This window comes from Pterocles gutturalis, unplaced genomic scaffold, assembly GCF_000699245.1.
Source record: "Pterocles gutturalis isolate BGI_N339 unplaced genomic scaffold, ASM69924v1 scaffold29183, whole genome shotgun sequence".
Taxonomy (NCBI): Eukaryota; Metazoa; Chordata; class Aves; order Pterocliformes; family Pteroclidae; genus Pterocles; species Pterocles gutturalis.
The window spans coordinates 777-28,232 of record NW_010126641.1 but is presented as its reverse complement, the minus strand read 5'-3'; the positions used below and the strand labels follow the sequence as shown (position 1 = coordinate 28,232).

The window sequence follows — 27,456 nt, the reverse complement described above, 5'->3', positions numbered from 1 at the left end:
GCTCCTCGGCTGCTGTAGCAGTAGCTGCCCTCTCTCCGGTTAAGGGAAAAGCGTTTGTGGGTGCCTGTTGATCTGGTAGCGGCAATGAGAGGGTCCTGCACTAGCAGTGATGCTTCGGTCTGTAAGACTGAGCCGCTGGGGAGAAGCCTGGTTTCTAAGGCACATGAAACGTTATCTTGGACCAACCACTGGTCCCAACATGCAACATGAAATGGATCAGCCTTGGTTCCTGGTTTTCAGGGATGGGAAAATTAGCATTGTCTATGTGGTGTTTGCGTGTTTATTATGGGCCTGTCGTTGTGTCGTAATGCTCAAATGGCATTCACTTGAAAGAGCTTGGTTTACTTTTCGTGATCTGTGCTATTTGCTTTTGCTTGTAACAACTGAAGTACATTGATCAGCTTAAGTTTTGTTTGCATAATTAGATTTGTTTCAGGTTTTAATGCGTTAGTGTATTGCTGCAAAATGTATACAGTAAGCATGCATTAAATGTTTTAGTTGGAAACACCAAAGCTAATATGAAATCCATTGGTCATGGATTTTTGCAGTTCACAGAATCTGTTGCTTGCCTTGGATATCTCTTTTGGCCTTAGAAGAAGCTTTTAAAAAGCACTTTATGAAATCTTGTTGCCTTTTGAGTAAGGTTAACTGGAGCCCTGAATGGCAGTTTTGGGAAGGCAGACATACATGATTTTTAAAGGACTCTTACCTCTTCATGATTTCACTGAGACTGAAATAGGAATGAGTAAGGTGAAGTATACCACCTAAAATAATCATGTCAATGTGTGGAGAACCTGGTACCTGTCAGAAAGAACTGAAATGGAGAACTAAAAAAAATTGCATGGGTTATCAAGAGAATAGATTATGTCTAGGTTCTTGAGCATAAAAGTAGTCCAGTGCTGGGTTCCAGGTGTCCATGGAGCAAAACAGCACTGCTGAACAGGATGGTTTTGTGTCCTTTCACAATTCAAACCCTTTTGTGATACATTACCAGGTGGCTGGATATTCCTAGGATGCAAGGAGTGCTTTTGCAGAACAAGATACACTGCATTTTGTGATGACACTTCATGCAGCGATTGGCACCCTAAAGAAGGCAGCCATGCTTTGTCTGTTCACTCTGTAGTTGCCAACTTCTACTTGTCTGGAAAAAATAATGGGATCTTTCCATTCATGGTACTCTTGGTGATGTATGAAAGGCAGTAAGGGCAGTTCCCAAGGATAATTGCAACACTGCATGATTGTCTCCTGTTGTTTTAGTAATTGAGTTTACTCCCGTTTGTGGTGATTACTGAAGGAGTTTGTTTGCATGTGAGAAGGACAAGCTGCTGTTTGCAAACAGAGATGACTGAGGCTCAAATGCTTTCTTAGAAGAGAATGAGATAAAGGTAGTTTGGGAACTGTAATTTGACAGGAGACTTTCTGGTATTCAAATATGTTTGAGAAAGACAATGGGCATCGATTTTATAGGCCCTGCTGTCTCTTTCTTTTCAGATTGACTAGGGTTTTTTTAAGATGATAGAGGTGTGTGTATCTTTTCACAATACCATTTTCATTTTTTAAAAGGGAGGTGGAAAAAAAAGGTGGTTAGAATGACAGAGTGATTGACAACTTGCTTTTAAGATTTGAGGGAATGAAAGCACAGTCCTGTCGAATTGCACTTACCTGTTGGCAGAAACTTAACAAATCTGTGCTCTACATGAGAGTTACATGTACATCTGACTTAGTGGCTAGACTGCAAATTTGGTCTCCCATCTATGCTGTAACTCTTCCTGGTTAGGGGACAATGTAGATTCTCTGGATGTGTAAACCTGGTTTCATCCTTTAGCATGGACAAGAAGAAATTGACCTATATAGCCTTGAACCTTTGCAGGGCTGTAGCATGTTACGCAAACAAATTTTTACTCCTTAAGCAGTTAAACAGTACCTTGAGTTGAGACAGTACCTTTCCTGCCAGCCGTGGAGAAAATACAAGTGTGGAGGAGATCCAAGCTGGATTTCAAATCAATGAAGAGGGACAAGCATTGTACTCCAGCTGGAACCATATTGCTGTGAGTTCTGTAAAAACATTTTATTTTAGACCTGTTCTGGTTCGGTGTCATGTAGATCTGGTTAGATGTAAAGCATTCTTGAACAGCAGCTGCAGACTACTCTGTCTTCGCAGGAGGATAATTCATCCTTACTAGCAACAAGTTATTTTTGAGGCTGCAGGTGCGTGCATAATGCTGGAAGTCTTTGTTTTCCAGGTTTTCTGTTGAGAACTGAGTTTGTTCCCTTGCTCTGCCAGACATGATTGTCTGCTGAGAAACAGGAAGACAGTAGTGTCTGTAATATTTTCAGGACTGACGCTGGTGGATTGGAGACAAAAAATTTGTAAGGAAAGTACCCAAAGCCTTTGGTAAACTAGGGAAGATGTAATGAGAAATATAAATGCTCTTTTGCTTATATTTTTTCCTGTTTTTCTTCAGAGCAAGGAAACATTCAGAAGAACGTGAATGTTGATCTGTATTCGGGCACTAGAGGCCGAGTAGACATTTCTCATCACTGGCTTGAGGCTGCGGCGTTCAGTGTAACTCCCACACTGAGAGCAGAAGGCTGGCTGTGTACCACACCTCTGTCAGCTGGGAAGAAAGATCCCAGTCTGAGACAGACTAATCTCTCCTGCCCTTCTCAGCCATTCCAGGACACCATCAGTCAGTTCTCCAGTTCCTGCTTCCTGCAGCAGAATAATCTCTGCTCTGCACTGCAGCAGCAGCACAGCTCTAAGTGTGTGGCTCATAGGATTCCTCATCTTGCTTCGTCAGTGCTTCCTGCTCTGAATCTCCCCCAGAGACACTCATGCCTTGAGGCTTGTAGTTTAGAAGGGAGAAGGAATGAGAGCATTGACTGTCCTCAGCAACACCTTCGGATAGCAAAGGCAGCTGATAGCAGCTCCATACACACTGCTTGCCAGCCCTGTTTAGAAAGTAGGAACAAGAACAGTGACTATCCAGTGAAAAACCAACAGCGTCAGCCTCCTGCTGCTTCTTGTATGGATCCTGTGAACCCTTCACTGGTCAACGCACATTTGCCATCTCGTATGGTAGATTCCCCTCTTAGGCATGAATTAGTGGCGTGTCCCATTTCAAGGAGCTCAAGTGAAAGTGTGAACGCTTGTCGTAGTTCAGCCCTGACCTTGGGGGATCTCGATCCATCTAGTTTGGAGTCCTTTCAGTCTCTTTTGCAATCCTCACAGATTTCTGCTAGCTTGTACCATTCAATCCAGAGGTTGAAGCAAGAAAGTGCTTTGATGGGTATATGGGGCTCCCTCCCTCTGGACACCAAGTCTTCTCCAGTCAGTGGCAGTTTGTGGTTTGCTCCTGATGATTTGGCTCCTAGTATCCTGGGCACAGGAGAACAGCTGGCTGGAGTAAAGACCAGTGCTGCTCGGGCAAGGTTGAAATGGGGTGTCCCCTTTGTTAAAGACTGGAGCCTTAGTGCAGTGGCAAGGGACTTCAGTCGTCCAGAATGTCTCTCTGTCTCTCACAGATATGGATATATTGACTTGAACACATGGAGAACCAAAATTTTAGGTGACATCCAGCCAGAAGCCCTCACTTCTGGAGTGGGCTCTGGTGGACTAGTGGATACAGGAGCAAATTCCCCCTGCAATTGTTCCCCTTATTTCAGATGCCAGTCCCAGGCAAAGCCAACTCCAGAAACTGGTAGTCTTTATGCTCACACAAAAAGTTGTTCCCCTGAAAAGGTTCTTAAAGGAGCAGAGACATCTAATGGGGCATCCCCGTGTGCTGTACCTTGGAAGAAAAACCTTCCAGCCAGTCTGTATCCAGAGGGTCTGCAGGTGTCGCTGGAGACAGGTTTGGGGAGGGCTCAGATGAATGTTGGTGTAGCCATGTATGGGACTCCAAGGGAAGTGTGTGTAAGAGTCAGTTCTCCTCCTGGAGATAAAGAGTTTAGACCAGTCCAGCAGCTTAGTATTAAATCTGTAGAAGTCAACAACTCTGAACCTCATGTTAAGTCCAGCAAAGAGTCAGAAGAGGTGCGTAACTCTAGATCACGAGCAGCCAGAAGAATGGCTGTCATGGACAGCAGCCAGTCCAGCCCTTTTGGTATTCAGGCTGAAGAAGGCTTTGGTGAATATTCTGACATAGACTGTATGAATGTGAGCAGAGAAGGAAGGAGAAATAAATACTCCCACCAAAGCAGCTGGAGGAATTGGGAAGTTGATGCCAGTCTCAACCAGTCTGAAGAACCTTCTGTGGAGAGGAGTGCCAAGGAACTGCGGTGCTGTGAAGAAGGGAGGCAGACACAGGAAACTGCATCCAGAGAGGTGAGGTTGTGCTCACTGTGTAGCATCCCTGTTCACAAATTCTACTTGTGCTTGTTTCTGCTTCTTGCTAGAGGTGCAGAGTTGTACAACAGTGATGGGAATGCTTGTCCTATAGTTTTTTTCTGGCACTGAATGGCCAGAATCTCCTCCCTTATGGGCCTGCTCCATCCCAACATCCCATCTTTCTGTCTCACATGCCTCTTCCTAAAGACCAGCTTGTTAACTTTGTTCTTAGGAATGTAAACAGCTGTTTGTTTTCTCTGGATCTACATGCAGAGGGACAGCATTAAACTGGTTTTTACTCTGTGCATAGTTGAAGGGCCCTGAGATTTCGGTTTTGGTGTGCTTTTCCATGTCTGAAGTATGTGAAAGCATTCACAGAGCAATGGTGGAGGCAGTGTCAAAGGCATCTGACAGAATACACTACCTCAAGGCAGCTCTGTTCTGGTCTCTGTCCAAAATGACACTTGCCATGATGGGCAGACAAATTCTTCAAAAGAGTAGGGTAGTGTGAATAATCAAATGTGAGTTACTGTCTTTCGTCTGTTTGCAGGTCTCAGAAAACAGCTTCTGGTTGCTGAAGGTGAATCAGCAAAGGTAAAAAGACTCTGTGTTTATGTGTGAATGTGCTGCTAGTTAACAGGGGAAGAAAACTGCTGGAAGGTGGCTAAGGAGCCATGTTCCTGGGAAGGTTTGGTTTGAGGACTTAATCTACATTATTCTGCCATGATTGATTCAGGGACTGCATCCGTTTCTTTTCAAATGGTTGGCATCTAGAACAGAGCATGGTCTAAAAAATAATTTTTGTATCTTTTAAATTCTAGTTTCTAATTTCAACCTTGGTGGTTGCTAGCAATGAAAAAGCGTTGGTACTATATATGCTCATTTTCAGTGCAGCAAATTCCAGCATGATCACTGCAAAGTTAGTGAAGATCAAGAACTGGGCTTATCCACGAGATGGGATTCAAATTTGTGACCTGTGGGTAAGATGTGTGTGAGATTGCTACCAATTTAGCATCAGTGATACCTTAGTTTGGTGTGAGGGTGCAGGTTTTTCACTCTTAAAAGGGAATGATTTGAAATACCTCTTTTAGGCTTGATGGCTGAACTCTGATTGCCACCTCCTGGCTGTGCTGAACTTTTCTTTCTGTTAACTGGAGCTCACTTTTGTTTTTTCTCTTTAAGTTTCCAGCACTTGTGTGACAGACAAATGCTAACTAGGTGTTTCCAAGCGTGGAGGGGACACATCCTTTGGAAAAAGGCTGCAGCCAGGCAGCTTTACAGACGGCAACTGCTTCGGAAGGGCCTTGGTGCTTTGCAGTGGGCTGTGCAGCAGAGGAGGACGCAGCTGGAGGTAGCCCAGCAGAGACATGCCTCGGCTCTGCTAGCTGTCAGCTTCCACAGGGTGAGGACTGGCTAGGGACAGTAGAAGTGGTGCCATGAGTCTTCTGTTGCGCAGTTAGAGCAGGCAGAAAGCCCATTTATATAGGGAGGAGGAGGGGATACCCTGGGTGAAATTCAGTGATGGGGACCCTGAGACTGATACTCTGCCTGCAGTTTGTTCTAATCATGTGGTTTCTCCTTCAGTGGAAGGAAGCTGCGGCAAAACGGAGCAAGAAGCAGTCTCTGCAGCCTGAGCCATATTCTTATACCCAAAGTTCATCAGCAGGGTTTTTTGGAGTAGGAAGATTAGCAACTATGACAACCTCAGCTCAGCACCAGCTTACAGTAGGATCCTCAAAGGAAGCTGAGCAGGCTTGTAGGTAAGCTGAGAGCACTCTCTTCCTGTGATCTTGGCCAAGTGGATGTTTACAAACAGGGAGAAATTTTTCCCAAATTATGGAAAACTTGTTTCCAGGTCCTTGGATATATTGTTGCAGATAAGCACTGCAAGAATAAGTAACGTAGTTTTAAGAACTAAACAATCCTATTCCAGAGCTTTTGTGCACTAGTGTTTTCAGTCTGATTTGAGTGTCTGAATGAAATGCTCCTGTACTATTTCCCGAGTTCAGCTATCACCTGCATATGCGATACAGGTGTAAATGAGATTGGAGTGAGGCAATACTACAGCCTCTAGCAAGACAGTAGAGGTGTCAAAAGAAAAACATTTTGTTGTGCCTTCTGATTCTGAAGGCAGAAGACAAGTCCAGACAAAAAGAGAGAGCTACCTAGGGAGAAGGAAGGCTCTGGATTCTGTTCTCTGAGTGCCTTTTTGGACAGATGGATGTTAAAGCATGCTTGTGACTCTTTCAGGGTGGAAGGAGGACTATGGACACGGCTTCATCGTAGGCAGAGAGGAGATGAGTTCTGCCGGGGAGCTCAAGCAATCAGAGATATAAGACGGCTAGAGGGTAAGCACATGTTCCATAGCTTGGAGGTAATCACTGTTGCATGTTTCTTGTTTTGTGTCTGGTTGTTGCTTGGACCAAACTTTTTCAGAACCTGATCCTGCGAATAGCTGCGCCTGTATTTGTGATTGTGGAGGGTGAGCCACTCACCATGTCATACACCTTTTGCCTTGTTCCTTGTATTAATTCAGGTGCAGCAGATGCTGTTGCTCCAGAAATGTGAGCTGTCTCCCTTAAATGCCCTTTCTCAGACAATTGAAGTTCTGCCGGGGGATGTTTGCTGTGTGACACTAAGTTGTGTGAAGTTCTTCTAAGTTATTTTTCTTCCTGTCAATCTCTTCCTGCCCTGCAACATAGCAGCTTTCAGACTGTGGCGCCTGCAGAAGGAGCTGCTGAGCAAAGAGGAAGCCAGGCTTTTAGAAGCCCGTGCTCTGCTGGAAAAGAAGCAGCTACGAAATATTTTCGGGGCGTGGCGTTCCCGATGCTTGGAAATGAAACAGATTTTAGCACTGACAACTCAGATCCAAAGAAACTTGGTCTCTCAGTAAGTTGATGGGGTCTATTTTTCATGTGAAAAGTCTGTTCACTGTGAAAGTCCAAGGAAGGACAGAGCCAGCCCAGACAGTGATGTGTTGTTCCATCTTAAAGCCATCTATTCTTTTGTTTTAGGAGTTAATAAAGATGAAAGTAGAGAGAGAAATGTGAAAAGGAACTACTGTGGCCAGAGAGGTTAATGGCTTGCCTCCTGTGCACTGCCAAAGCTTTTTGGTCTTGACTTTTGATATCCTGAAAGACCAAACCTGAGAGCACCCACTGTGCTGCTGTGCTCTAAGCAGGGCACTGGTTTTTTAATGAAATAAACAAATAGAAGCTCAGAAGATGACACCTTCTGTCTGTCTTTCCTGAATTAAACCCAGTGTCAGGAGGAGACACAAGCTTGTGCACTCTTCACATGGTTTTCTATGTGGTTTTATTTTCCTTTGTTTTTCTCAGATGCTTCAGAGCATGGAAGGAGACTGTTGAGCAGAACGCGCTTTACAGGTGCAACCTTTCCCACCTCAGAACTGTATCACTGAGGAAATACTTCCAGCAGTGGGTTCAGATGCTGAAGGTCAGAGAAGGTGATAAGCAGGCAATGGTGAACTTCTTCCTCCTACAGTGGAGGCAGCATCATGGTGAGCAGCTTGGGGCCTATGCAGAATCTAAGATTTGGAGGTGGTTACGCTCTTTCCTCCTCTTCTTGTACGGTGAAAAGCAGCCTGATAAGAGAGGGGCTCAGATGGTACTTGGTATTAACAAGCCAGAGTGGGTAGAGGACTAGTATTCTGGATGTGTCAGTGAAGTTACAGGGAGATTTGTTGTTCTGCTTCATAAACCTAGAATAAAGTCTTAAACCTTGCTGAAAAGAAGCAGTGTGAGGGCTGGGCTGGACCGAGTTTCTTAAGAATGCCTTCTGACAAACGTTGTCTCTTGTCACTCTCTGTAACTGTTTAAGGACCAGTTATAAGCTCTGTAGCTGACATGACTGCAACAAAGAGGCATGAAGATCAGCCACTGTGGGCTGCAGAGAAATGGCTTCCTGAGAAAACAGGCTACTCTCTTAATGACTTCTGCCAAAAGGTGAAGCTCCAGAGAGTATATCTGCTGTGGAAAGCAAGGCTGTGCGAGCATCACAGAGCTGAGTGAGTGAAAAAGAGACCAGTTCCTGGAGCCCTGCCCTCATTCATAGTGTCCACTCGACTTCCTGGTCCTTCTGAAAGAACCCCTTTAACCATCTATCATCCATCGTGTCTGTACTAGTGTCCCCCTCTGGTATCCCTTTCCAGTCACTTTACCATTTCAATATATTCTGTCTCAGTTTTTTCTCTCAGGCTTTGGGGCAATGTAGACTCAGAAAAGCTCTGAAATTATGGCACCAAAAGTGTCTCACGCTGAAGACAACTGAACAAAGTCCTAAGCACTTGCCAGGGGCTGTCAGTGAAGAACCTCTTGCCGTGATGTTTTCTGAGGACCTCTCAACATCTTCTGGTTTTGACAGCAGTGCTCCAGCTACTCTGGCCTCTCAAAGCTCTTTGGAAAAGGTGAGGAGGTCTTGATTCATCCAAACTGCCCTGAGGTATTAAATTGCAGGGATTTCTCAGGGGAAAATTTCTGCTTCAACATGATACTGTTATCAGTATTTAGGCCTGAAAAGCTCTGAGCCTGTAGAGTCCAGGATTTAAAATGTAATCAGAAGTTGTAGGGTCACTTCTCTCTGTGCCCCTCCTGGTTCATCATTTAGCGACACGGTGAGGTGCTGAGCTAGTGAGGTTCTCACGTGCACTTGCTTCTGTTCGTAGCTGCAAGGTGGAAGGGATGGAGTACAAAGAGCCTTGTCACTGAGAAAAAGGGGAAATGGGCATATGCACTGTCTCAGTGATGATTTGCTGTGTTTGATTACTGGTTGTTTTGGGGTTAATTGTTCCCAGACCAGTACAGAAATAACTTTCCCATCATGTATGTGTGTGCACTTGAGAGCTGTCATTGCTAGTCTGCAGTTCCTTTGGATGCATCCTGGATTTCCCTGAATTGTTACCAAAAAGAGGAATGGTCAGAACTCTTAGGCTGAGTGATTCCAGTGCGAGGACACTTACCTCACAGCATGGTCTTCCCTCCATACCTGCAGGAATACAGTTTCAGTGACAGCAGCCAGCAGAGCTTCTCCTCTGTTCTGACTGCTGAGGATGTCCCGCATGTGCCGTATTACAGCTCTTTCCTGCAACTGCGCCAGTGCGCAGAGCTGCCAGCTGAGCTGGGTGGGGAGCTGTACTTGCAGGCCTCCTTTCCTCCACGGAGTACTGGAGCAGGGTGAGTTGGATACTGGTTCCTTGGGATGCTGCTAGCAGTGTGGCCCCTTGTTCGGTCTGGTTGAATTCCTTCCTTCTGGCTAGCCCCTCATGTCATTTCACAGCATCATTCCAGATACTTTATTCTCTTCTTTCTTTCCCTTTTCCCCTGACACTTTTGTCTTGCAGAAGAAATTGGTTTCTGGGAGGTCAGTTCCAGTCTTTGGCACTGCAGAGCCCAGACAATAACGTCCAGCCTCTCATCAGTTACTCTGAATGGGAAGAGGTAAGGCTGAAAAGTGGTGCGATGCATTTAAATGTACAAGTGTTTTCTGCATAGCCCAATTTATCAAAGAGCCTTTGGGTTTCAATATCAGCATATGGAAGGTCTCACTGCTGTTCTCTCTTGGTTCTACTCCCTTCTCTCTCAGACAGAAGGTTTGGGAGATGGAGGCATTTCTCAGGGTAACTCCTCCCTACCATTTGCCATCAGAGTTGGAAATTGGCCATGTGGCAAGGTATTAAAAGGGAAGCGTTAGACCCTCGTGTCTGGGTGTTCATGTGGTGTGTGTGGGTTAGCAACAGGGACTTAGGTGATCATAGAAGTCACAGTGGCAAGCAGAAGGGGCTGAGCTGCGTGGAGTGACAGTGTTACAGCAGCAGTTCAAGGCCCTTTTTCGCTTTTCTGGATTACAGGAGTGCAGTTCTGATGAGGAGGTGAAGAGTTGCTGGCACCAAGCAGAGAAGTGCTGCCTGCAGAGGTACTTCATCGTCTGGTCAGCTCGGACTCAGCAACTTATAAAGGCCCAGCAGTACTGCAGGCTTGTTCAGCTGTCTCAGTAAGTGTTATGCTTTCCAGAAGTTTCCTAAAGCTGTCTGTTTTGAGAGCTCTACACTTGCTTTAAAAACAACAACAAAAAAATCCTCCTCTAGGTATCTTTTTCTGTCTTCAGTGTGAGTTTTGCAGCCCATTATTTTGGTTTTTTCCTGCTTCAAAATTATTATATCCGAACACAATAATTTCTGGTTTGATGGGATGCCTCACAAATTAGAGCAAGCCCAGCACTGCTGATAACAAGTCCTGGTAACTTCCTGTCCACTGAACTGGCCTTGCTCTCTACTCATTTGGAAGTTGAACAGAACAGGCTTGGCGCAGCTGGGACAGAACACCTTACTCCCAACAACTTGCCCTGTCCGTCATTTCCCTTGACATTTAATGAGGAAAGGATGTTACTAGATCAGGTGTACTTCCTAAACTCCCTCGTGTATGTTCATTGCTGAAGTTCCAGTTACAAGGGTGTGAATCTGTGTGAGTTGTTCTTACAGTTGGTCCAAAGACCTTTGTCTTTCTCAGAGCTTTTCTCAGCTGGCACCACTGGGTCATGGAAAATAAGAACCGAAAAGCAGCAGCAGCCCTAAAATATCGAGATCACTGCTGCAGGATGGCTTTCAGCCTGTGGAAGAAGAGACTGGCCCAGAAAGTGGAAGCTGACCGGAGATTCAGGTGTCACACTCATCAGATGACTGCTGATGCTCTGCAGCGTTGGCACTCCTGCTGGCAAGGTGAGTTACCCATTCCTACAGCAGCACTTGTGACTGTATGAGAAGGGATGCTGTGGGAATGGTTGGGGTGGAGAAAGTCTCGCTTCTGGTTGTAACTCTGTGCACTGCTCCTCTGGAATGGCCAAGTCCAGGGGTCAGTAAGTGCCTGTGTCACTGTCCTGCAGTTACAAGCAGGACATGTGCCCTGCTGTTTTGTAGTGATTTAGGCTAGGGGAGATGCTCCTTTGACAGCCGATTGGAAAAGGGCTGGATCTCGCTTTACCTGCACTACCAAAGGAGTGTTCAAGCAGTGCATTTTAGCAGCTGAGGAGTTGAATGGAGTTCAGATGCAGCATTCTGAGCTTGAACATGTCTCCTCAGACCCAACAATCAGGCTTTGCTTCAGTGGGAGCAGGGTGTATCTTTTGGGGCTGCTTAACAGTCGCTTGAGGGATTCCAAGTGCTTTAAGTGCTAAGTACTTACACTGTGACAGGGAAGGAATACTCACAGTTTTTGACAGAAAACTGCCTTCCAGATGAAAGTGGAAGTGATCTGTGACCCCCTGCTTGGGGAAGAGCAGGGGAAAAAAACAAAGAGGTCTGACTGCCTTGCAGACAAAAATCTACATCTCTTCAGCTGCTAGAGAGAGGACAGGATATCTTAGAAAGTCTGATCCCATTTGGTATTTGCAGCAGATTATTCTCTGCTCTTGTCTGGACTCTGCAATGGAAAAAAAAATCATTGGGCTCAGCTCAGCAAGCTCTTGTGTTCTCTCCCAGGGAAGCGTGCTGTGAGAAAGCTGCAGCAGCAATGGGCTCAGCACAGCTGCCAGGAGAAGAAGAGGCTGGTCCTGCAGACGTGGTATTGCCAAACAAGGAAGCAAAAATATGCTGCTTTATTCTGGGAACGTCTTCTCCTGCACAGGTGTGTTTCCTGTCCTCAAAGCATTTCCGAGGGAAGCTTTGAGTGAAGAGCATTTTATGTAGCAGAGAATCCAGTGCATTTGGACCAGAGATTGGGTCTGAAAATCTTTTGTATTCTGGACACAGCATGTAGGTTTCAATTTAAACTAATGTGAAAAAAATGAGTTAAATATATTCCTGCAGAAAAGCAATATTCAGTAAAGCCTATAAAGGGAGAAACATGTTATTTAATTCATCTTGGTGTTAGTCACAATATAGGGGAAGCTTGTAGTATGTTTTTGAGTCTTATGTTATGGTGCAGATCCTGAACACAGGAATTTAATCTGAAGAGCAAGATGTCTGCTGACAATCATTAACAACTGCTTTTCTCTCTTAGCTGTTGTTCAGTAGCTTTCTCATTGAAATTTGTTTTGTTCGTGGTCTGTGTTGTGTGAGGACACTGCCTGAAATGACAGTGAAGTGTCCAACCAGGAATTGTTCAGGTGATTCTCTTTGAGATAATTCAGGAGGATAAGAATGAGTAAAATTACTCATGCCAAGGATTCATTTAAGGTGTGAGAAGTGCAGGTTTGGCCCTAGCAGATTTCCTTTTGAATTGCAGGTTCAGGCTGAGAGGAGACGGAGATCTGCAGAGGAAAGAGCAACTAAAAACTCAGTAAACCTTAGTGTCTGTGATGCTTAGACTCTCCACTCACCCCACCCAATTGCATTTTCTCCTGCAAATCAATCTGAGTGGTGGCACCCTAGTGGGAATTGTGTTTGGGAGAAGTCCTTAATGTTGCTCCTTCCCATAGAGTGCGTCTCCACTATTAATCTTCCTTCTGAGTTCTCCTTTGATGAGAGAGCGCTTCTAATTTCTCACCTGGGTATGGTACAGGCTGAGCCCTGTCTCTTCTGAGGGGGGCATTTTTCATGCTAGGATAACCTGCAATAGATTCTCTTGATCTTCAGAGAAGCCTGCCAGGCAGAGGATATTTACACCTCTGCCCTATGGTGCAGTGGGGTGATTTGCATAATGAAAGTCCAAGTGGAACAAGGAACCAAAAGGATAAGCCAGGAGTTAAAAGCAGATTGGCTTCTGAGGTTGCGGAGGATGACTGGCCTCCTCTGCATCAGCCTGCAAGACACAGAGAGATTATTGTGGGTGCAGATTTATGGTGCTGTTAATAGTAACTCCTGTAGACACTGATTTTTTTGGAATAAAATTATCTCCATAAAGATTCTAGTTGTATATTCCATGTACGCAGGCCCTTTGCTTGTGGCAGCCAAGAAAAAAATTAAAATCTGAATCTTGACAACAAGCTGCTGTCTTAAACACAGCCTGGTTCTTCTGCAGCAAGCAGACTTAAGGAGTCTGCCGGTTCCATGCTAAGGGAGATTTTAGCAGTTTTATTCTCATCCCATAAAGAAAAAGCCTTCCTCAGGCATCATCCTAAAGGTCAGCCGTTGGCACAGAGAAAGACTGAAGGCTGACTAGTTTGATTCCTTTCTTTTCTTGAGGGGTCCGCTATGTGTAGTGGCAGGGCAGCCTAGGAGAAGTGTTTGTTTTGTAGCCAAAGGAAAAACATGGTATAAGGTTGCATTCAGTTTGCAGAGGCCTTTGAGGAGGAGCTAAAATGGCCAGAAGGAAGCAGCCGTGCTCCTGGGCTTTGAGGAGTTGAGATATAACAGTGCTGGGAACCTGAAGTAAAATGAGGGCAAGTTTTAGCAGAAAGAAACTGTAGTTGAGGAGTCTGAACTTACATCTCCCAAGGACAAGGCACTGGAGAAATAAGTAACACAGAGAAAGATACTTAGATGTTGATGGCAGAAGGAATAATAGGATCAGCCTGTTTTCTTGTTGAATGCTCTTTTGCTTGCTTTGACCACTTACTTGTGACACTGCAGGGTGGGGTGAGAAGGTGGAATTTGGTCTGTAGCCTGTTCGGTGCTGACACAGAAATGTGACTTCAGGCATCTGCCGCTTTTCTGTGCTTGTACTGTTTTTCAGGTGCCTAGTCACCTGGGCCCAGGTCACTGCTTGTAGACTGAGGGAGCGTGAAGCCCTCTCTTGTTTTAAACGGGTCAGAGAGCACCGTCTCCTAGCTGGGAGCTTTACTGAGTGGAGGGTGAAATTCTTGAGAGCTGAACAGCGGGTGTCAGGAGACAGAAACCACGAGTGGCAGGAACCCTCTCAGGGTAAAGCCTACTACCGCTGGCGATTGGCCTCAAGAGGACAGCAAGCTTTGCGACTAGGGTCTGTGGCTAACGTAAAACAGGTAAGAAAAGATTAAGGTCTCTATGAGACAGTTATTCTTAACTGCCTGTTCTCAAGACCTCAGTGAGTCACTAGGCACTGAGATATAGTGCAAGGCTTGTATAAAAACCTGGTTTGGCTTGTGGTGACTGCTTAGTCCCTGCTTTGAAATTGCTTACAGACTGTGCACACAACTTCATCACCATAATCTGGCACTGATTGCAGCAACCATCTGGAGCGCAGCAATAAGGGATGGGGACGTGTTGACCAGAGGGACAAGAGCACTCCTTCCTCTCTGCTCAAAGATGAGATGGGATAATCACTGCCCCTGCAGAGCAGAGCGAGCTGTCAGAGTTGCAGCTTTTTTGAAAAGACTCACAGCTAGCAAACCACAAAGAGGTCGATTGATTTGGAAGGGCTGAGTCTATCCTGCTGGGATCTCATCTGTGCGCTTTCCAGCCTGGGGTCTAGCACATTAAACTACCTGCAGCGATATGAACATGAATGTGTTTCTAAGGCTAGTTTTTGTGTGTGCTCTGTGTGCATTGTGTTTAGTCTTGGCTGCAGCTGTGTTATTTCTGTTTGCAGGCCTGCAACTACTGGACAAAAGCAGCTGCCTTTTCCCAGTGCTCCCGTCAGCGCAGTACCCTGATAGGTGCTAGGAAGATCAGGAAGATGTCTCTGTCTTGGTCCATGAGTAAGAAGATGCCCCCTCCTCTCTTCCTTTCATGGGGCCATGTGGGGAGTGGGAGTGAGGAGGGAAGGGGAGCAGTGTTTGCCAGCCTGATGACTGGGATTCCTCTGTGGTGTAGGTGCTCATGGCAGTTGAACTCTGACTGTGGGTTCCTTCTGTGTTCAGGAGCAAAAGGCCTAAGGGCTCACAGCAGCTCTGATCTCTCCCTCTCTACCTCTGAGGTTAGCTCCTGTGTGGTTCCTCTTTTCTTTCCTAGAAAGCAGAAGAGGCAGAGAAAATGGTTCAGCACCAGCTGCCGCTCTTGGGCTTTTTCCCAGTGCCATTCACCGCTGGCTGGTGATTTACAGAAACCAAAAGAGGGCTGAAAGGCTGCTGCTCCCTCACCTGGTAGAGATACCGGGTGTGGTAGGACCCTCTCCTGCACATGCAAGGATTCAGGAGAACAAAGCAGAAGTGGACTCAGAGGAGTGGAATGAGAAGTGGCTTGGGTAAGTGAGGTGGCAGGCTTTGGGCTTCCTCTTGTTGCTGCTGTCATGGAAGGGCTCCCTTGTAGGGCTGTTGGACAGATAAAGTTTATTTTCCCCCTCTTGCCTATAGGAGGAAGTATCTGAGGTGGTGGCATCACACGGTGATACTTCGCCAGTGCCAGCGTGACAGGAGACTGCGCTGCCTGGCAAGGAGATGGCATCAGTGGAAAGAAGCCAGCAGGGTGGTGATGCTGGCTCAGGTGTTGGTGAGTGTCTGGCACTGACACCAGCGTGGCAGTGAGGGGTGGTACTGGGCAAGCCTGCTCTGCTTGCAGCCTCACGTGCATCCTGGGGAATGAGACCTGGGAATTTAACAGAGTGCACCAGAAGTCCTGGTTTGCTGCTGTGGCTACTTTTTCCATCTTTCTCTTTGAAATGTCAGCATGGCAGACTGGGATATCCACGCATTTAGTTGTGCTTTGCCCCATCTTACAGATAGGAAGCTGAGGCAGGGTGATTTGTATAGATTGTCTGTAGCCTGTACAAAAAGTTCACAGCAAGTATGACAAGCCGTGTCTTCGTGTTCCTGATACATCCCTCTGGCCTCCCCTTCTGCTCAGGCACTAGCCATCTAAGGAACAGACCTATGTTCTGTGTGGTTTCCTGGGCATTAGCTCTGTGACCTGCCTGTGGGACAAGGTGATGCACGTGCAGTGAGTGCATCCATAGTCACTGAGGAGCTGTGCGGCAGCACTGATGGGGTGCTGTCCTTCCCCAGGGTACTGTGACAAAATTTGCAGGACACAGTAGCTCAGCAAGAGTTTTGTTAGTAGCCAGCATTGTTTATTACCAATGAAAATCATTCAAGAGGGACCCAGGAAAGCAACTGGAAACAAGGTGGGACTAGAGGGAAGTGAGGTAGTTTGACTGCCAGAGCCCAGCTCATCTCTGCACTGCCTCTTTTCCTGACAGGACCAGCAGCGGCTGATAGAAAAGGCCTGGAGGGTGTGGAGACGAAGATATTTGCAAAGCTGTGTGGTGCAGAATTTTTTAGAGGAGGAATCCAGGAGCCTACTGTCTCAGGTAAGCATTTATGATTACTTTAATTCTTTGGACCTCAGTGAACCAAAAAGCACCCCAAAAGGACAACTGATTTTCCCTGTATCTCTCTCTCTGCGCGAAGCCCTTGCTTAGGGAGAAGGGAATGGGACCTGCCCATAACAAAGGGAAATAGCTTCCAGCTTTATATGGGTTCATCTTTGGGTGTTTTTCAAAGCTTTGTGTCAGCAGTCAGTTTCCCTGACATGGGCCCCCTTCCCCACTGTTATCAGAGATGTTAATCCACTAATCCCCTGCCTCTCAAGAGCCCACTCAGGGAAGAAACAGGCTCCACACTGGTGCAGGGGGGCTGTGCTGACTTGCACCCAGGCGCAGGCAAATTGCTATAAATTTGAGTGAGCAGGCAAAGCCTTAGAGCTCAAATAGGTTCACTCCGCTGCCTGCCTCCCCAAGATCCATGCAGGATTAGGTCCTGTTTTAATGAGATGAGAGCAAGTACTGAAGCTAGAGGGCAGAGGGGGCATTGGTCTTCCTTTTCTCATGTTGGTTTGTACTCTGCACTTCACTTATTGGCTACAGAAACACAGGGGAGACAGGGAAGGGTTCTGAGTAAATGGTGAGGCAGTTGGCATAGCTGTTGCTAGAGGAAACACTTTGTTTATGGGTACTGTGAGGGTGGCTGCAACCCCTCAGGGATAACTTGAGTATTTGATTTGTCCACTTTACTATTTAAGGCCTTTGGAAGGTGGCGCCAGCTAACAGCAATCCAGCTCAAGGACAAAGGATGCTGCTGAATGGTGGGGGCCTGTCTGCAGCTGCTGCTCATTTTGGGACATGTGGAGGATAGAGCTGGCTGTCACAACAAAGAGCTGGTCCTGCGCAGTCAAGAAAGCAAATGCTCTGCTTATGTGATAGAAGCAGTGCTGCAGGTCAGAAGCATGATAGCCAAAGGACAACCCAGGAAGAGATGGTACCTTGTGAAAGGTCCTCTTAAAAGGACTGATAGCCTAGAGGCACAAATTTGAGAAGTTATTCCCTTTCGTTGTGAGGTTGCATTCCCTCCTCTGGACCGTGATTTTGCTGGAGTTCTAATTAAAGTTCAGAAAAACACCTTGTAGGCTCTCCCTTTACTCAGTGCTTTTTTTCCTGGACAGGAGTTTAGTGTCATGCAGGGGAGCAAGCAAATGCTACATCCTGTTCATTCCAAAGTCTGGACAGTCCTGGTAGGTGTGAGCACAGGTCTTTATTTTTAGATTTGGCTTTTGCCCTGGCGGGGATTCCACATGGCTCCCACGTCCTCCCCTTAGGTCCATCAGCTCTTCATTAAGCCTTTCAGTGGGTGGCCAACCTCTTGACTGCTTCCTGCTGGTTCCTTTCTACACTGAATGGGCTAGGGATGAAGAAACCTGCTGGGAACAGCTGAGCACCAAAAGCTTTGCTGAGGCAAGACAGGCGTGTCTGACCCCCAACCTTCCCATTACTTACTTCTGTGATTGATGCCCTGTAATTACCCTGGATATATGAGCCCAGTTACAGACAGCTGTAATGAGAGGGTCTGAAGAATTTGGAAAAGGCTTTTCTTCCCTGCTTGTTTGAAAGAGATGCTCACAGCATGGCAGGGATCTCAAAATCCCACTGGGAGCTGCCCTGAGGTCTTGTTTTCCTTGCCTGTGGTAGCTTTGCAAGATTGTTAAATACACAAAGCAGCCTCCATAGCTCCCCTGACCCCTTATTTCAATGGTGTGGGGCCTAATGCTGTTAGGAGTCATTAGGTCAGGAAAGACAGGCTATCTTTGCCTACAGGCACTGGCAAAGGACCACCACAGCTCCTGGGCCCTTGCAGAACTGAGGAAAAGGTTGTAGCTGGTTGCTTTTGGTAAATTATAGAATTTAAGCTTTCTTTGCTCTACCATGGGGCTTTGTCCGTACTTGTTGAAAAGTGAAGGCAGAACTGCGCCATAAACAAGGGGTTTTCTTTAAACTTTCCTTTGTGCCAGGCTGAGTTTGCAAACAACACGAGTCTTTGCTACTTACGAGAGTAGGGCCTAGTACAAAAGACATTTGTATTTGTGTATTTTAATTGTACTTAATCTAAGAAATACAGTATTCTTAGTCTCATCCAGAAGTAAAATTCACATATACCTATTAAAAAGAAAACAGGAAATATAATAAAAGGAGAAAGTTAGGGAGAAAATTTAAACCTTCTTCAGGAGTGAGTACAAAAGAGCCTGATATGATCAGTTATGAAGAAATACGTCTTAGGAGTGCAATGTAAAAGCAACTTGAGATTCTTTTTAGGGTTGGTAATTGCTGAAATAGTCTCCTTGCATAGGCACTGCTGCCAGGAGTGTTTCTGCCCTCAAGGCAGCATTTTTGGAATGAGAAAGTTACCAGAATCCCACTGACCTTGATCATATTGGACTGTGCTCAACATAGCCATGATTAGATTAGCACCTCTTCATCTTGCAGAGCTGGCCTTCAAGCTCAGGCTAGAGCCTCAGCTCAGAGGTTCAGGTAGTTGTGGCTATTGTTCAGCGAGAAGGGGTCAGGGAGCCTGTGTGGTGGGGAAAGAACAGTATGTAGTGTGGGTAGATCAGAGAGCGAGCTTGGTCACTGGGTTTAGGAGTGTGTGGTCCACCATCAGCACAGGAGCTGCTTTTTCCTTCCCCGCAGTCAGTAGACAGAAGGAGGAAGTCAGGGATTAGAAGAGGAATTTTCACGCTGCGGAGAGTTCAACAGCTCAAAAGTATCATCCACAACCTGCCAGAGGCAGTTTTCAAGTGGGAAGTCATTGTCCACCAGGTTGACCAAGTAGTAGTTGTCATGGATGTACTGGATGATCATGCGAGAGGGTGACTCCTCTTCATAAAGCTTGCCCCATTGCTCGATCCACAGTGCAAAGGCCTCATCCTGCAAATGCATTAAAAAAAAAAATTATAGTAGTGTAATGCACATGTTAGAGAGCTCCCTTTTCATATGGCCTGATTTAGGACAACCAGTGTTACATACACCTAGCCAGCCTGTGGCCTATTTTTCCTCAGTAAAAATTGCAGGAGCTGAGCAAAGAGCCTCCTGCTTTGCAGGCAGTGGGAAGTGCCGTGACCACAGCCATTCAGAGCTGGAAGGAGCCACGTTTCAGGGACATGGTGCAATGCTGCCCCTGTGCGTGTGAGAGCTGCTGCGCAGAGTTCTGTGTCCAGCACAGCGAGTGGTGGCTCCAGGCCTCCTGTTACTGGGCACTGGATGTCTGTGAAGAGCTCTTGCCAGAGCAAAGTTCTTGCACTGAGAGAAGAGGAGGAGAAATACCTGGATCTCTGCAAGCTGATATCACAGCAGTACTCAATTGCAAGAAGTATCCGGACTGAAAGCAAACCAGCAGGAGGCAGGACCCACCTTCCAGAAGAGGAAGCTTACAGGATCCACTACAGTGGGCTGGATGATCTCTCTGCCTGGGAAGATGCCCCAGGTGACAGCATTGGGTTGCAGATCTGGAGCATTGGTGATATTCTGGCCCTGCCAACGGAAGGAAAACCTTTCTGAAACAACTGCTGGAGGAAGGATTGAGTAAGTTGGAACAAATGCATTTACCCTCTCCTTATTAAGAGATCAGACAGCTGCTGCACATCACAGCTGACTTGTTTCATTTTCCCTTCCCTTCATCAGCCCACTTTGTCCCACGTTATTCCTAGTGATATCTGAATCTTTGATATTTGCCTCTCTCCCAAGGTGGTGAAAGGAAAGTGTCCTGTAAACAACAGCCTACCTTGACATTGACAATGTGGTAGTTCACTCGCAACTCGTACTTCTTCAGCACTTTGAGCAGTGCGGTGACGATCTCGCTGGAAGCGAAGAACTCTAGGTATGCCTGCAGGGGCGGAGAAGGGGAAAGAAAAGAAGAGCCTTTGCTGTGAGTATGGTAGGGCAGGGACACACACAGGCAACCAAGAGAACAGCTGTGCAGTCTGTGCTGCTTGGAAACCAGGCAGCTTAAGACATATATGTCTGTTCCTGGAAACATGTACTGTAGAGGAGGCTTGAGCAAAGGGCAGAGCAAATTAGTAAGAGGGCTGGAGGGAAAGGAAAAGAAAACTGGGGAGAGTGGAGGTAACAGCCCAGGAGCAGCCAGCTCAGGAAAGGTACAGCCTTCCTGTTTTGCACCCACGTAAGCAGACAGGCTGGAATGAGCTCCAGACAGCGTAGCCTCAACTGCTGTGCCTGGGAAGCAGTCTGTGCTAGACAGAGTGGAGTACCTGGAAGAGGCCTGAGCTTGACCCCTGTTCTACATGGTCCCCTATGAACACTGGTGTCCTGCCAAGGCAGCCCAGTCTGGTGGGAGCAGAAGACAGGGGTCTCAGATGGGCTCTCCCAAGCACTCTACTATTCCCTGTCCTCACTTTTTGTTCACAATTCTGTCTGTGTGCTTATACAACCCAATTCTGTTCCATCTACTGCTGCTCTGTGCTTCGTTGCTCCCAACAACCACTTCCCCTCCCCCCATTTCCTGGCTATTGTGTGAGATGATGGATTTCCCCTCACCTCGAGGGAATTTTTTCCTTTGAAAACATAACTGCATTTGCCATCTGCTGGTCTCATGGCTTTAGCTGTTTGGATCCCTTTTGAAGAAGGCTGCTTTGTTTCCTAGTATGAGCCACTTGCCTGGCATTTACCTTGATGGGAGATTCCTATCGCAGCCATTAGTGGCAAGGCTCTAGGGCCTGAAAATGCATGACAGTAGGAGGCTGGCATGGCAGATAAGGCTGCTTGCAGGCCAGAGAAGGAACCTGGCAGCTGTCTGAACAGCACAGCAGTAGTGCTGTGAGGCAGGGACAATTGGTGGAGAACTCTGCCTTAGAGAAGGACAGATGGGGGAATTTTTAAACACCCAGTTATTATCATGAGAAGCTGAGTGGTAGAGATACTACTTCATTGACTCCTATTTTATGAAAAACCTGGGTGCTTCCTGCATCACTGAATGGGATCAGATGCAGTGGGCAGGCACCTGTTTGTATCTAAAGCTTCATAGCCCTGCTCTAGAGATGTTCAAAAGATGTTTTGAGGTGGGGGAAAACAGCTATGAAGTAAGTCTGTCTCTTAAGACACCAAAGAAGCTTTGACCCATCTAAGCAAGAAGGCATTAAGATAAGGAGCAAGCAGAAGGATTATCTGGGTGAAAGCCTAGGACATTTCCTAACAGAGACCAAACTGGGTCATAACTCTTTGTTGCCTAGCCTGGCGTAGTACTATACCTTTTGGAAAACATAACCCCCGCTGGGCCCCCAGCCTACTATGGGGTCTGTGGATGGTTTGCCATTGATGTTTGGCTGGGAGTTGATGGTCAGGATTCCTCGTCTGTTAACCTTCTCCAGCTGCTCCTTCAGAAGGTTGGTTTCAGTAGCAAGAGGGTCATCGTTCCAAGGCATACAGGTAACCTACCGTGAGGAGAAAAGATGGCTCACAATGGATGTTAACAACCCTTTCATTACCATCTGGATGTTGAAGGAACTCCAAAGTGCCCTATTGGTCTCAAACACACCTGCTTCAGGACAGAATTCCCAGGTTTGGTTCAAGGGGCAGGATATCCTCAGCTCACCTTGTGCCCATTCTTATTGGGTTCTCCGGTGATGTAACACGTGAACACCTCAAAGACGCTTTCCTCTCCAGTCAGCTCTTCTCCCCACATTTTCAGGAGCTCCTCCCGGGGAGACTTGCTCTTCAGGTAGAAGAGGTAATAGTCCTTCAGTTCTCCAAAGGCTGGAGAGGAGGAGTTACCCCTGTAAGGGGAGCAGACACAGGATTAACAGGCCACTGAGGAAGATTAGTTGATTTGGTGATGCAGAAAGACATCCACCCAGGAAGAGAAGTATCCAACAAAATCCACCTAGAGACCAAAAGCCTCAACATCTTGGTGCCATTCTCCTCACCTCATTCAAATCCAAACAACTGGGGACAACTTTGTTAAGAAGCCACCTGTTCTGTCAAGCCCAAAGTGTTCCCAGGACACCCACTAATGACAGAGACCAGCCGTGGAATAGGCTTTCATACCACACCTCTACCTCTCTGCCATTGCAGGCTGACAGCTTACCACCGGCCGTTGGGAAAATCGTCCCATTCTTGAGTTCGATAGATGTAACTCTTCGGCCTAGAGGCCCAGAAGATTGGCCGAACATCTTCAACTCTTCTCTTGGGGTGAGCGCTGACTGCCCAGGGCAGAGGCCGCCTGCATGGGAGAAGCAGAATTAACACAGTTCCTCTGCTGACTTTACACTAGAGGCTGGAAGCCCTTCCCCTGGACAACTTTGTCTCTGGGGAGAGCAAGTAACAGGGGGTAAGAGTTCTATTTGTCAAGAAGTAGGACAGAAAACTCTCCTTCCATTATATAAAATCTTTTCCCACTCAGTTCCCTCACAGGATGCTTAGTAGGTGGCTATTAAATGGTTAAGTAAAGGACTGACCACCTGAAAGTGTATGAGGTAAGTCAAAAGCAGTGTGTAAAGCTGTTTTAACAAGAAGAAAAAGCAGCTAACCATTTTCCTTTGCTTCCTCTTGTCTCTGATGAAGCCTGTGGACTTGGAGAGAAGTCCACATTCCTTTTATCAGGGAACTGCAGAGAACCCTAGAAATACACAGCGGGAGCTTACATAGCACCTAGCCTTTGGCAGACCTCAAAAAATGTGTTTCTTCCAAGTGGCATCTCTTAAGAGTTTGGGTTTCTAAAGTTCCAGAACAGGCCACTTTAAAGCCACTTGACTAAAACAAATTCCTCCTTAAGCTGTCCCCTCTGTTCCTCCCAGCTTTTGTCAGAGACCTGCAGGGTGAACTTCTAATGCAGAAAGATGCTAAAAAAAAAGAAAAAACAGCAGAGGAGAGGTGCCAGCCCATACACTGCTTGAGCCTTCAGTAGATGGGATGGATGTGAAAGAGGAACTAGCAGAAGCCAGCACATTCTGCTCACCTGGGGTCCTCGTTCCACAATCCCAGGCGCTTAAGGACTTCGGTAGTAGCCACTTCCCTATTGAGGGTGTAAAAATGGACCCCGTGCACCATGCCGCTATCCAACAGCTCCCGGCACATGGACACTGCCAGCTCCACCCCATAGTTCCGGATAGCTGCATCATTGTCCTTGATGGGTTCAATCACATCTTTGATTTCTTGAGGCACCTCCAGCTTGGAGAGCTTCACCAGCTGGCGCAGGGAGTGGTAGCCCTGGATGAGGATGCAGGGGATTTTCATTTTTCCAAGGCCCTTTTCTGACATCCCAGTAACACAGGTACTTGATCTTGATTTTGTGGCAGGAGACTTAGAATTGGGGCTCCTGGATTCTACTCCTAGGCCCCATCTCTAGGATGGTAACACAGTCCTGTTCACCTATTGATAGGTGATTTCTTCCCATTTCTTTACTCCGTTGCCTGAGCCCAGCATCTGACAGTGGAGACTAACAGGGCAGGACTGGTAGACCATTGTCCTTTATATCCCTTTTTGCCATATGGGCACAGAATCACAGAATCACAGAATGTTAGAGATTGGAAGGGACCTCGAAAGATCATCTAGTCCAAGTCCTTTATATCCCTTTTTGCCATATGGGCACAGAAGACCTCTTAAGATTATTATTACATGCCTAAGAGTTTAATCTGGCAAAACACCTACAGATTTATCACGCTTAGCACCCTCACTTCCCAGAAATTTTGTGGAGGATATTTACAGACCTCTCAGGCCGTGACCCACAAACACATAATATCCTGGATTCACATTCCCTCCCTGAACCAGGATTACTGGATTATCACCTGTATGGGGAAGATGCCAGGAATAATGGGGCAGGTGATGCCAATGGCTTGACAGACCTTCATGAACTTAAGAAAATCGGAAGAAAAGCTGTGTAATGATGAAGTCTGCGCCAGCAAGGACCTTCTCCTTCAGGTGCCTCAGGTCTGCCTCATAGCTCTCTGCTTCAGGATGACCCTTGGGGTAGCCTTTGAAGGGAAAAAAAGTGAAACCCTACTGGTCAAGACAACATGCTAGAAATGAGAAAATAGCCAGTCTGATTGTGCTGTCACTTACAGCCCAGGTCCAGAGAGGGACTGCTGAGCTGATTTCCCTATCTCAGACCCTAGCCCACACTCTGCAATGAAAGCCAGTTACCTGCCACACAGATGTCAAAGTAATCATCAAATTCATTGCGAATGTGCTTAACCAGGTCAACAGCATAGTTGAAGCCATCTACTTCTTCCTCCCATTCCTCACCAATAGGATCTGAAAAGAAAACAAATCCACAGCTCTCTCCAACTGTTTGCTGGATTCAGATCTGATAGGGCTGTAGAAATCTTCTGCTATCAAAAGGAAGACAAGATGAAGCCTCCAAGTTTGCAGTTTTACCCATGGACTGCTTTTGTCAACCCTTGAACTGGAGAGAATGCTAACAAAAGGATCAGGTGAAGTGTAGTCTCAACATTTAACTCCTGCAGTAAAAGGAGCCTCTAAATCTTATTTCTCCATTTTTACCATGGAATTGAACACAATAGCAATCCAACCTCAGCTCTGCACATCATGGGGCAAAAGGATTCACCTCCACGCAGTGCCATGATGTTCTTCAACCCGAGCCGCTTGGCCTTCTGCAGATGCCCTGTGATTTCATCCTTGGTCTGATTGCAGCACGTCATGTGCAGGATGGTCTCCAGGCCACAGTAGTTGACTGCGGTGTTGGCAATAATCATGGAAGACGTTTCCTTGTCAGATCCTGGGTCCCCTGCAGGGTGCCATGTCACATCAATAAAGAGTGGACCACCAGCTCCCATGCGGTCAAACCTGTGGATTTTAGAGCTGTGTTAGCTTACCAGGTACCCAACTCCCTTCTCTTTGCCTGGGATATCTTGCTCACTGCTGGAATGCCAGCAACAGGCAGAGAGAGCCTGGACAACAGCAGCAGGAAAAACCAAGAAAAGTGCTGAACTAGGAGTTCAGTAAGTGGCCAATGTAAGTAAGGAAGTGAATGAAAGGCTGTATGAGGAAGAGCATACAAGAGAGAACTTGAGTGTTCTCCACAGAATAAACTCCCTCCCAGCAAACCCTATTAGACTGATATGTCTTCTGATAGACAGCAATGCAAGTCCCATTCCTTTTGAGATGGGAGACTATGCTGCAATCTCCTGTTCCAAGCTCTAACTGTAGAGACCACAAATATGAAAAAATGGACTGGGTCTCTGTTGCTTTCCCAAGTGTGCCTAACAGAAGAAACAAAGGCTCCCCTAACTTGTCTCTCTCCTGCTCTGGGTTGGAACAGGCTCTTCTTTTTAAAGTAAACCTGACACTGGCAGGAAAGCACAGCCCCCTTACCTGCTTCATTCGCTGGAAGGGCAGACAGAGCACAGGCAGAGTCTGCCTCATTAGCTATTTCCCAGCCCTCCACCAAAGACACTTCTTCTCTCCCCTCTTCCCCCCTGCAGCCCTCACCTGGAGATGAGATTGACAGCAGCATTGGCTGTGCGTGGAGGGAAGAACTCCAAGGAGAACCACTTGTCTCCAGAGTCCTGCCGTCGACGCATCTTCTCCCGCAGTCGCTCATGACGGTCAGCATCGAGGACAGGGGTGGAGCAGCGTGAGCTGTCCTTGGAGCTTTCACTCCCACTACTGCTGCCATCAGACTTGGAGCTGGAACTGGCACTGCAGGTATGCTGGTTCTCATTGACCATGGTGAGCTCTCTGGAGGAGGGGAACAGGAGGAGCACAGTGGGTACAAGACAGGACACAGATCTCAGCAAGAAGTGGTTACGGCTGCGGTGGGCAAGAGATGAAAAAGAGGTCTGTGCGAAGACCCAGTATTTATCATCATCAAGCAGCTCCTTTTGCCAGCCCTTGCTATAAGCTGTAGTGGGGGATCTGGTGAAAACACAATAAAAAGCATGTGTATAGATACTGCTGAGAGAATTAACACAGCAGATGGCTTCTTGCCACTTTGATGCACCTCTTCTGTGCCTGCTGGGTCAAATGTGGCTCTCAGAAGAGTCAGGTCAACACCACTTTTGCCCTCACTACAACTTAGCAAGCCATGATACCCACGTGCATCAGGTGAGGGCCTCTTTGATCTTGTGGCCTTGGGCTGGACATGCCAGCAGATTATCTTTTTTCCTACAGCAGCTGCTTTTTGGACTGTATCCATCTTCAGAGTTTCCATTCTGTTTGTTCCCAAAAGACAGTGCTGCTTTACAGTGGAGGTAGGAGAGCAAGTGCTAATGGGGCAGGTACACAAGAACGCACAAACTATTCGTATGTCAAAAAAAAAAAAAAAAAAAAGAGGAATCCCCTCTGATCAGGCCACCCCACAAATACCATCCTTTTTGTCTTTGCTGGCATCAGACAGTTGCATTTCTAACTATTAGCCTTCTTCCACAAGACACACCATCTCCACAGATGACTGTCCCCTGTGCCAGTACCACTGCACACACTCAGCTCTGGGCTGTTCTTTCCTCACCAGTTGTAGCTGCTTGGAAACAAGGTCAGCAGAGACCATCCCCTTCTCCGTGACCTGTAACATCATCAGCTGTGCTTGTTTGACTCCACAGCACTGCAAGTCAGCGGTACAAGTGGGTCTAGGATGTCCAACTCCACCGAGCTCCCAAAAGTGTTTCACCCTATGCCTTCAAAATTAGGCAGTGATTACAGATAATCAGAGAAGAGCTGCCATAGAAGTTGGATTTGCATTGTTTGCTTATGTACCTGCCAAAACTTAAAACAGTCACCGGGAAGCAGCGCATTGTCAGAGCATTACATAACCCTGGAGCCTGTTTGAGAGGAAAGGGTTGCACACTTTGTCCTTATCATAAGCTCTGTGGGTTTAGGTCATTCAAGAAGACTTTGAACTCATCTTCTACTGTTTACACTGAGTTGCCAGCAAAACCCTCTGGGAGAAAGTTGACTTCTACTACCTGGGGACCTCTCTGTCTGTCAGGAGATATGAGGAAGGAGCGCAGGCCTTCCGCTGCTAAGAGCAACTGGGAGTCTTAAATCTCTTCTGTACCAACCCAGCAGGCCATGGTAAAAATC

General features: G+C 46.8%; 1 protein-coding gene across 1 annotated transcript; it reads right to left on the bottom strand.

Moving 5' to 3' along the window:
- Positions 1-19,106: 19,106 nt before the first annotated feature.
- On the bottom strand, positions 19,107-26,172 carry MTHFR (methylenetetrahydrofolate reductase (NAD(P)H)). The gene is given in 12 exon segments (XM_010079057.1): positions 19,107-19,332; positions 19,816-19,935; positions 20,186-20,287; positions 21,669-21,851; positions 22,013-22,193; positions 22,505-22,639; positions 23,375-23,625; positions 24,204-24,279; positions 24,281-24,389; positions 24,559-24,669; positions 24,983-25,221; positions 25,867-26,172. Coding segments are annotated over 12 exon segments (1,962 nt in total). The 5' UTR covers positions 26,106-26,172; the 3' UTR covers positions 19,107-19,116.
- Positions 26,173-27,456: the final 1,284 nt, after the last annotated feature.